The sequence below is a fragment of the Penaeus vannamei genome, chromosome 43, assembly GCF_042767895.1.
Source record: "Penaeus vannamei isolate JL-2024 chromosome 43, ASM4276789v1, whole genome shotgun sequence".
NCBI classification, from domain to species: Eukaryota; Metazoa; Arthropoda; class Malacostraca; order Decapoda; family Penaeidae; genus Penaeus; species Penaeus vannamei.
The window spans coordinates 9,039,119-9,050,070 of NC_091591.1; the positions used below are offsets into that span (position 1 = coordinate 9,039,119).

The 10,952-nt window shown below is 38.9% G+C and overlaps 1 protein-coding gene across 1 annotated transcript in view; it reads left to right on the forward strand.

The window, feature by feature from the left end:
• Positions 1 to 1,318: 1,318 nt before the first annotated feature.
• The window catches only part of LOC113807504 (uncharacterized), a 39,897-nt gene continuing 30,263 nt past the window's right edge, over positions 1,319 to 10,952 (forward strand). The window contains exons 1-3 of the mRNA XM_070119108.1: positions 1,319 to 3,609; positions 4,832 to 4,900; positions 6,086 to 6,172. Coding sequence (XP_069975209.1) covers positions 2,626 to 3,609; positions 4,832 to 4,900; positions 6,086 to 6,172 — 1,140 coding nt within the window. The 5' untranslated portion in view covers positions 1,319 to 2,625. The remainder of the gene's footprint in view (positions 3,610 to 4,831; positions 4,901 to 6,085; positions 6,173 to 10,952) is intronic.

Sequence of the window (10,952 nt, forward strand, 5' to 3'; positions counted from 1 at the left end):
TGTGATGAATCTCAGGACCGTTGTTGAAAAAAAAAGATTTCTTTCTTTAACCCTTAAATCACAAACGTTTCGAGTGTACCACACCCATCTTCAGTGTGAAAACTAACTGTAAAAAGGTTTCAGAAATCCTTATCCTTCAGTTTATATATATATATATATATATATATATATATATATATATATATATATATATATATATATATATAATTAGTTGCAGATGAAGTTATGTATCACAGATAGTTTTTTGTGGATTTTTTTTTTTATCAAAATCATTGTTAAACTGAGGATTATACAAAACATTGGTACAGTAAATCTGTCATGAATTATTATTGCCAACTTAATTTCACATAAATCAAGGAAACTGTGAATGAGTTAAGTTTTCAAAATCATTTATAGTTCAAGAAAATTGCATAGCTAATGGAGTGTCATGTTAATGAACAAGAAGCCCTAATGTCATTTATGAAATAATACTATAATGGAGACGAGGAAATTGACAAAAAGACAATCCAAATCAGTTATTTTTTTCATTATGAAATTCAGTAAAATATGCTGCAATGTAAAACATAAATTTATCACAAGAGGAAATATATTAGGAAACTTGTTAATGTACTAACATAATTAAAAAAAGGATAATTGACATAAAATGGCATATTAATGTAAGGTCAAAACCAAGCTTCATCAGTGCATCAGTGCAGAGCCGGGAACTCAAAACAGTAAATGTAATTTACATGACATTGTATTTGATTACGGACAATGTATGTTGAGAATCAAGAGGTGCTAACGAACGAATTATAATGTAAGTGCAAAAAGTACTAACCATAGAAGCTTCTAAAAACTATGGAAGAAAAACAAGGCAGACAAGTCAACCGTCTGAGCTTCATGGAGGGAGCAGAGCGTTTGGGCGTTTACAAAACAAAAAACAACGACCCATTCAAATTTGAGAGAATAAAGAAAACTTGAATAAATTATGGGAGAACTATTTTAAAATTTCATTGTCAATAGAGGAAAGGTATTCATTAAGATTATGTAAGTTTCAAAATCCAAAGGCTTTCTAACATTTTAGATATAATAATAATAAGAATATTATCAATGATCATAAAAAGTTAACGGTAATTTTCTATATTACCTTTGCCTCTCCGATATCGACGATTTTGGTCTCGTTGGATTCCTCTCACTGTCCACATTGCAAATATATAGTTTTTATTGCGGGGACCCCCCCCCCCCCCGTTAGCTACAAACTTGGCCCCGGTAGCAGGAGAGGGCATGGGAGGTTACAGGGAAAATGCGGGGCTAAATAACACTAATAATATAACCCATAGTGAAAATAACCATGGTTATTCACATGACTTTCCATTGCAGGGGTGTGTGCCCCATGCGACCCCCCCCCTGGGGGGGCTGCCGCCCCCCAACCCCCGCCGAGGACACAAAACCTCCACCACGTATTCCCGGCAGGCTAGAGCGTTACACAGTTATCGGCGATCTCGGAGCGGCGGGCGTAATAGTACATTTACCCCGTAACATTCCCACTGAATCAGCATACTAACCTAGACATAGCCAACATTGCATACAGAGACGATTGTAGTATAATCAGGATGAACAAGGTATACTGTGAACAGAAGAGCGGCGGTGGCCCGCCCTCGTCGGGTCGGCGGGTTTTGCGCCTCTCTCGATGCATCTAGTTCGTGTGCGCTCTATCCTGCAGGGGGAAGTCACATGACTTCCCCCTGCAGTGGGTAGTCATGTGAATAACCATCGTTATTTTCACTGTGGGTTATATTATTAGGGTAATTTTCTATATTACGTCCGCCCCTGCTATCGGGGCCAAGTTTGCCGCTAACGAGGGGTTTCAGCGCAATAAAACCTACATATTTGGATTGTACAGAGTGAGAGGAATCCAGCGATACCAAAATCGTCGATAACGGAGAGGTGAAGGTAATATAGAAAATTACCAAAATTAACAATAACAATGATAAAAATAGGAGTAAAAAAATGTTTTAGAAAATAACAGCAAGGATAATGCGGATAATGATAATAACAATGAAAAATGCTATTGAAGATAGTGAAAATGAAAAAATGCTAATGAAGATAATAACAATAATCATTCTTATACAGTAATAATAATACTTATAGAATGAAATTCGAATAATAATATACGGGTCAACACAAATAATACAATTGTGAAAGGAAGAAACTGTACGGCACTTCCGTTTTTCATGTAACTTTCCTCATCTCTGCAATTACAAACAATTATGTATAAGTCTCGTTGCGCGATTTTGGATGGATAAAGATGATCGATGAATTTACTGAAAGGTGCAGACGGTGTAAATAACTGATAAATGATCAGAAAATTGTTGCATAAAGAAACTGAATCGCACATACCCGGTCATCAGGGGGTGTTAATGTAAAGATCCCTTATGCAAGAAAATACTTCCATCAATCAACCCTGACGTTAATAGCCGTATAGAGAACACATACATTATTCCGTAATTACCAAGGGCGTGTTCAAGTGGCTTTTGACGATGTTTGCCCAGCTCCCACCACTTTGCTATACAAAATAAAAAATAAGACAAATAAAGTCGGCTCAGCGTATGTGGGATCTCCGTTACTTAGAGCCAGGCGATCACCATGAGAAGTGTGCGTGTGCTCTTAGCAATCCACAAGTTCGTGGGGGCCTTCCCTTACAGGATTGATTCCAGGGAGACGAAAGTGCAACCGGTTTGGTTCGTCTGGTCGGTTATCCTGTGTGCGATTGTGCCTGCGTCTGGATGTTACCTGCTGATGTGGGCGCCCTCGTTATCGGGAACGAGCAGTGCCAACGATACGACAAGCGTCCTCTGGTCTTACATCTATGTCGTTTGCTTTCTGGGTACTTCTTTCTATGTATTCTTCGCGAGTTCCTGGCTGGCGAGAGTTCTCAGAATGCTGGAAGGACTGAACTCTCCAGAATCGGGAAAGGAAACCGCCCGTCAGAACATTGTGATATCCGCTGCTACCTTCATGCTGTACGGATGTCTGATGTTGATGACTTACCTCTATCTCCGGATACCAGAGGAGGCGAAGACAGAGGCAGAGGTCACGCTGTATGTTGCTTGTCATGTTATGTTCAGTTGCTTTGCAGGAGTCAAGTTCATGTCTCCGGTCGGGTTTTTCTTGATTCTGACGTGGAGAATTAAAGTACTGAATCGGTGCATACTGACTGAAAACCTCAATCTAAGAGCTGACAACATTACCTTCCAAAAGTCGGCAGGATGGGCAAACCACGTGACACCTTGGACTACGCCCGTTCACGGAAGCCACCCCAAGCAAGCCACCCACCCCACGCCCGGAACCCCGAGGAAACAGCTGGTTCTCACGCCCCGCAACTTCGCGCTGGCGGAGAGACAGCTGATTCACCTGGAGAGGACTGTGAGCGAAATGATGCGATACGTCGGTCCAGTTGTCATGCAGATGTCGCTGGGTGTTTCCTCCGGCATCACGTTCCAGCTGTACTCTCTGATCGACAGGCTTTTGTCCACGTCGACGCTGGACTGGATGAGCCTCGTGTCCGCTATGACGATGGCGGCTTGTTACCTCGTCATCTGCCTCGGCCCGGACCTCGTCAACTCACAGGTAGCTTGGGTGCAATAGTGTTGATAAAAGTGATAATAACGAAAAAGGATTAAAATGTTTAGAATGGTGATGATAGTAATGATAACGGTAAGAGTAATAATGATAATGGTAATAAAGATAATGATTATCATAATCATAATGACACTGACAAAACTAATAATGATATAACTATGATGATAATAATAATGGTAATAATAGTAACAATAATAATAGTAATGGTGATAATAATAATGATGATGATAATTATAATAAATACTAATAGTAACAAAATGCTAATAATAACATAATAACATAGTGATAGTAGTAATAGTGATGATAATGATAAATGCTAATAATAACGATAATGATGATAGTAGTAGTAGTAATAGTTGTAATAGTACTATCAGTGATGATAATAACAATAATGATGATAATAGTGACAATAATGTTAACGGTATGGTAAGGATAGTAAGGATATTGATCATGGAGGCAATGCAGACAGTAATAATGAGAGTAATACTGACAATGTCAATGATAATGATGTTAATACTATTACTACTACTAGTAATAATAAATCATCTTAGACAGGTATAAGAAGGAGATTTTGAAGTGGAGGGGGAGGGAGGGGGGGCAGAGTAGGTTCCCCCTATAACTAGCCCGGGGTCCTGGGGGCTGCTGGCTCCTGGCGGGGTCCAGGGGTGGCGCCCCGGTGGGGGACCAATGATTTTAGCAGTTTTAAAGAGAGAAAACGCATTAATTTTGTGCACTGAAATGGACATTTTTATTTAGACAATACTTGACATAATGGGTATTTAATTGTTAGCACCAAGTCTCAGTCGTAGCCGCCCTCTCAGATGCAGGGGGTCAGTGTTCTCGACAACTAGGTAACTAAGGATTTTCAATGTTTGTATACAGGGAACGTCCTCGAAAGTTGAGAAATGGGTCCCCCCCATTCTAGAGTGGAGGGCAATCGGCCTCCTTCCCCCCTTTTCCTACATCTATGTTAGATACACATACACACACATAAAAAAAAATCGAAATCCATTTAAAAATATGAAAAAAAAATGGACACAGAAAAGCCTTGTACAAATGGCGTATGTAATTTCTTGTATTAATGGCGAAAGCAGTTTCTTGTCTAATCAGCGTTTTTTTTTTGTTTTTTTTGTAAATAATGGATGTTTTTTTCTTCTTAATATATAAAAATAGCTTATATGTCATTTTTTTTGTCTCTCAATTTTTTTAGCGGCTTCAGGATAGCCAAACGATACGTCTTCAAATTCCCTGTGATGCAGAAGCTCAACTCGTTTCAGCGGTAAGTTCAGCCTTTTGTGTAATTTCAGCTTTTTGTGTAATTTCAGCTTTTTGTGTAATTTCAGTTTTTTGTGTAAGTTCAGCCTTTTGTGTAATTTCAGCCTTTTGTGTAATTTCAGCCTTTTGTGTAATTTCAGCTTTTTGTGTAATTTCAGTTTTTTGTGTAATTTCTGTTTTTGGTGTAAGTTCAGCCTTTTGTGTAATTTCAGCTTTTTGTGTAATTTCAGCTTTTTGTGTAAGTTCAGCTTTTTGTGTAAGTTCAGCCTTTTGTGTAATTTCAGCCTTTTGTGTAATTTCAGCCTTTTGTGTAATTTCAGCCTTTTGTGTAATTTCAGCTTTTTGTGTAATTTCAGTTTGTTTGTGTAAGTTCAGCCTTTTGTGTAATTTCAGCTTTTTGTGTAATTTCAGTTTTTTGTGTAAGTTCAGCCTTTTGTGTAATTTCAGCCTTTTGTGTAATTTCAGTTTTTTTGTGTAAGTTCAGCCTTTTGTGTAATTTCAGCTTTTTGTATATTCTCAGACTTCATGTATTTTCAGTTTTCTGCATTTTTTCGGCGTGTTTATCAGGTGATTTGTATTCCTTTCAGCTTTCTGTGTCATTTCTTAAAGTTCGTATCATGAATTGTTGGTAGAGATGAAGATAAAATTGTAAGGTTCTGTTATTGTTTTTTCTTTTGACTCTTGTGTGTTTTCATCTTTCTGTGTATCAGTCTGTCTTCATAACACACACATACAGACACATGAAATAAATAGATAATTATATATGTACATATACCTTCTCTGCATCATGAGCAACAACAACAGCATTAACATCCAACAACTGCAACAAAGCAACATAGACAAACACCATCACCACCACCACCAACAGCAGCAACAGCAACAGCAACAACAACAACAACAACAATAACAACAACAACAACAACAACAACAGCAGTAGCAACAACAACAACGACAACAACAATAACAACAACAACAACAACAACAACAGCAGTAGCAACAACAACAACGACAACAATAACAACATCAGCAGCAGCACCAACAACAGCAACACCACCACCACCACCACCAACTACTACTACTAAAACCACCACCACTGCCAAAAACAACCATTAACAACAACAACCAACATCGCAACCAATAGCGATAATAATCATAATCCTGCCAATGGTCTTGCTCACTCCTCCTGCAGGCAAACCGCGTCCTGGGCCTGCTGGAGCGCCCTCTGGAGTTCCACGTCCTTGGGTTCTTCTCCGTCAGTCGTTCTACTGCAGCGTCGGTAAGAGAACATTTAAATAGTTTGTGGCTTTAAATTTGAGGCGATTACACGTCCATTACCAGTTGTTTCCGGTCCATTAGATGGTACTATTATGTGTGGTTATCCCAGAGGTTGTATATCAAGATGTTAGATATGTGTAGTCATATCTTTATCTTTATTGATCATGTTGATTATATATATACAGTGAACCCTCGCTATAACGCGGTTCCCCTTTCACGTTCTCGCTGCTTCACGGATTTGCATTGTGCATTGTGTTCTGCATTCTGATTGGCTAAACAGTCTCTCCGCTTCTTCTCTACCTGTGTCAATAACGTTACGGTTTAATATGTACATGTACATAAAACAGCTTGCCAAATTTAAGTTTGCAAATTTTCTCTAAAACCCATGAAGCCTTAAGTTCGTATTGATGATTAAAATTATTATTTTACAGTACAGTAGTTATTTGTAAAAATGTTTATACAGTTCTTTTACTTGTTAAACAAATGCTTGGGCCTGTAAAAAGGTTTTGTTCTTTGGTTTCAATGTACTTTAGAGTATTTCATTGTATAATAATTGTAAAAAGATAAAGGTTACTACTTCACGGATTTCGCCTATCACGGGTTCTTTTTGGAACGAAACCCCCGCGAAAAAACGAGGGTTCACTGTATATATATATATATATATATATATATCAATATGTGTGTCTGTATATATATGTATATATGAATATATATATATATATATATATATATATATATATATATATATATATATATATATATATATATATATATATGTATATGTGTGTGTGTGTGTGTGTGTGTGTGTGTGTGTGTATGTGTGTGTGTATTCATATATTATATATATACATACATATATATATATGTATATATACATATATATATATATATATATATATATATATATATATATACATATATGTATGTATATATGTATGTATATATATGTATGTATGCAGAAGAACCCATAATATAGATTTGCGCATTGTGTTTTTTCTAACATAGTAGAGTGTTTTCCATTCACGCACACACACACACACACACACACACACACACACACACACACACACACACACACACACACACACACACACACACACACACACACACACACACACATGTATATATATCACTGCACTAGCCAGTCCCCCGGGGACCCATAACCCAAACCTCCTCCCCCTTCCCCCTGAAATTCACCCAACCAACTCAGATCAACTCAAAGCAACTCGCATCCACTTCCAAACTTCACCCAACCAACTCAGATCAACTCAAAGCAACTCACATCCACTTCCAAACTTCACCCAACCAACTCAGATCAACTCAAAGCAACTCACATCCACTTCCAAACTTCACCCAACCAACTCAGATCAACTCAAAGCAACTCACATCCACTTCCAAACTTCACCCAACCAACTCAGATCAACTCAAAGCAACTCACATCCACTTCCAAACTTCACCCAACCAACTCAGATCAACTCAAAGCAACTCACATCCACTTCCAAACTTCACCCAACCAACTCAGATCAACTCAAAGCAACTCACATCCACTTCCAAACTTCACCCAACCAACTCAGATCAACTCAAAGCAACTCACATCCACTTCCAAACTTCACCCAACCAACTCAGATCAACTCAAAGCAACTCACATCCACTTCCAAACTTCACCCAACCAACTCAGATCAACTCAAAGCAACTCACATCCACTTCCAAACTTCACCCAACCAACTCAGATCAACTCAAAGCAACTCTCATCCACTTCCAAACTTCACCCAACCAACTCAGATCAACTCAAAGCAACTCACATCCACTTCCAAACTTCACCCAACCAACTCAGATCAACTCAAAGCAACTCACATCCACTTCCAAACTTCACCCAACCAACTCAGATCAACTCAAAGCAACTCACATCCACTTCCAAACTTCACCCAACCAACTCAGATCAACTCAAAGCAACTCACATCCACTTCCAAACTTCACCCAACCAACTCAGATCAACTCAAAGCAACTCACATCCACTTCCAAACTTCACCCAACCAACTCAGATCAACTCAAAGCAACTCACATCCACTTCCAAACTTCACCCAACCAACTCAGATCAACTCAAAGCAACTCACATCCACTTCCAAACTTCACCCAACCAACTCAGATCAACTCAAAGCAACTCACATCCACTTCCAAACTTCACCCAGCCAACTCAGATCAACTCAAAGCAACTCACATCCACTTCCAAACAACAGCCATATAGCAAAAACCTACGGAAAGTCAGATCCAAGGGCATCCATCTGAAACCGGGACCGATGAAGATACACGTTTACGCCAATGAGAAAAAAGGGGTTCCAGACTAGGTAGGAACATGAAACTTTAGGGTCTGAACCTAGTCGGGCCAATGTTCAAGAGTAGCAAGGTTCATTGGAATCGGTCCGAGAGAAGCCGAGATACAAGGGGGGTCCCACCCGACCGTTATTGGGATGTATATACATACATACATATAGGGGTACGACAAATTTAGAAACAAAATGTCTCGAGAACGAAAATAAGTACATGGTTGACCACTCGTTCGAAAGCTTTTATAAAGGTGCGTGTTTTTTTGGGGTAGGCGACTTCTGAGCATTTTGGCAACACACCAAAATGTTGATTTTTATCCGTTAATTATGTTGACTCAGGTGTGAGTTGGTTGACTGAGTTGTGGTGGTAGGATGGGAGTCGGGTGTAGGTGGGTCGGAGAGGGGGTGATAAAGGTGTTTTTATTATTTGCTTGGGCATGTTAGTTATTATTATTTTTTCCCCATTATTATCAGTCATTTTCTTTATTATCATTAGTTATTACAGTATGGAGAATATTCCCCATCATGCAGAGATCTTTCTGTCTCTTTCTCTTTCTCCCTCTCTCTTTTGCTCTTTCTCTCTCTCTCTCTCTCTTTCTCTCTTTCTCTCTCTTACAGTCTACCAGTCTCTCACCCTCTCTCTATCTGTATTCCTTTTTCTCTCCAACATAGGAAAAGTCCCTGATGTTAGGGAATATTTCTCATCATCAGGTCGGGATTGTTTGATTATTATTATTATTATTACTATTACAATTATTATTACTATTATTATTATTATTGCTATTATTATTTTTGTTATTATTATTATTATTATTATTATTGTTGTTATTATCAGCTCTCTTATTATTATTATTACATCATTATTATTATTATTGCTGTTGTTATTATTACTATTATTATCATTATTAGTACGCTCAGGGACGACTCCCCACTCCCCCTTAAATGGCCCACTAATTCCCCCCCCCCCCCCGATCACGACAACTCAGTCACATTACGCCCGAATCAATATAGTCCTGAAGCTGCAGAGGCAACAGATAGAGAGAGAGGGAGAGAGTGAGAGAAAGAGATAGAGAGAGAGAGGGAGAGAGTGAGAGAAAGAGATAGAGAGAGAGGGAGAAAGAGAGAGAGAGGGGGAGGAGAAAGAGAGAGTTCACACACACACACACAAAACACGGCACTTGCACGTGCGAACTGATCCAGAGCTCTCCCGCAAAAATATCCTACATAAACTGCAGTGCAACTATAGTGACTGTCCCAATTTGCACTTTGTGTGGCAATAGCATAAATGACAAAAACGTTTTTCTCTCTCTCTCTCTTTTAATATAAATTTTTCACCTACCTTTAAATAGATGACTGAGACTCTACGACCAATGACAGACAGCTTGTACTTACAAAATAGGACTAAAGAAGCTCGACCACGAATTCTACTAGCCTGAAAAAATCATACTAATACAAATAAACACTGGCTCACTGATAATTATTATTATTTCCTATGATCCAATCTCTGTCTGTCTTTGTAAAAAATCATACTACTATGATTTTTTTATACTAATATGGTTTGTGATCGAGCTTCTGCCAAAACATATCCTCCCGTGGTAGGCGGGACACCTTTCCTCTGGCTGCTGTGACTGCAGTGCAGTCCACTAGATATCCACTATCATCAGTTTTTTAGATCTGCAATTGATCAGAGCAATTCAATTACAGTTTTTAGTCAATTTTGTAGACCAATTAAAAAAAAAAAATGTAGCAGTCCAGCAGGGATGGTGTAAATGACGTCCTAGGGTCACAATGACTAGGCTGATTGTGCAGTGAAAACTGCTCGGTTAGATGCGTGCGTGACCATCCCTTCCTTTTACCCATATATATTGAGCCATTGTAATGCATATGACTTTACAGTTCACAGCCCTGATTACAGAATAACAAAATGATTGATAATTTTTACCAAAACCATGATGTGTGTAAGGGTAATGAGGTCCAAGGGGTGTGCAAAGGTTCAGTTCAGGAAAATTTTTACGAAAAAAAATATATGTTTTTCATTTTCTGCAGCAAACCTCCTTTCAGCTAAAATATGTTAACCTATTGCTCGTCTGCAGGCTACATTTCCTGTTTGTTGCACGAACTCTCCATGCAGGGCTTTCTCCTTTGACCATGAGAGTATTGGATCCAATGAAGTCATCATGAGCCTCCTGTCTCTCTTTCTCTTCCTCGCTCGCTGACCGATCTCTCTCTCTCTCTCTCTCTCTCTCTCTCTCTCTCTCTCTCTCTCTCTCTCTCTCTCTCTCTCTCTCTCTCTCTCTCTCTCTCTCTCTCTCTCTCTCTGTAGACTAGTAAATGCACAGACCCCTTGTCAACCTGCATGGTTTTGTCTGCATGGCTCCTTGTCAACAGAGTGAGTGGTAGTGAGTTGGGTGAGATGTAACAATGGGCTGTTAGAGAGATAATTGGAAATATAGTGAA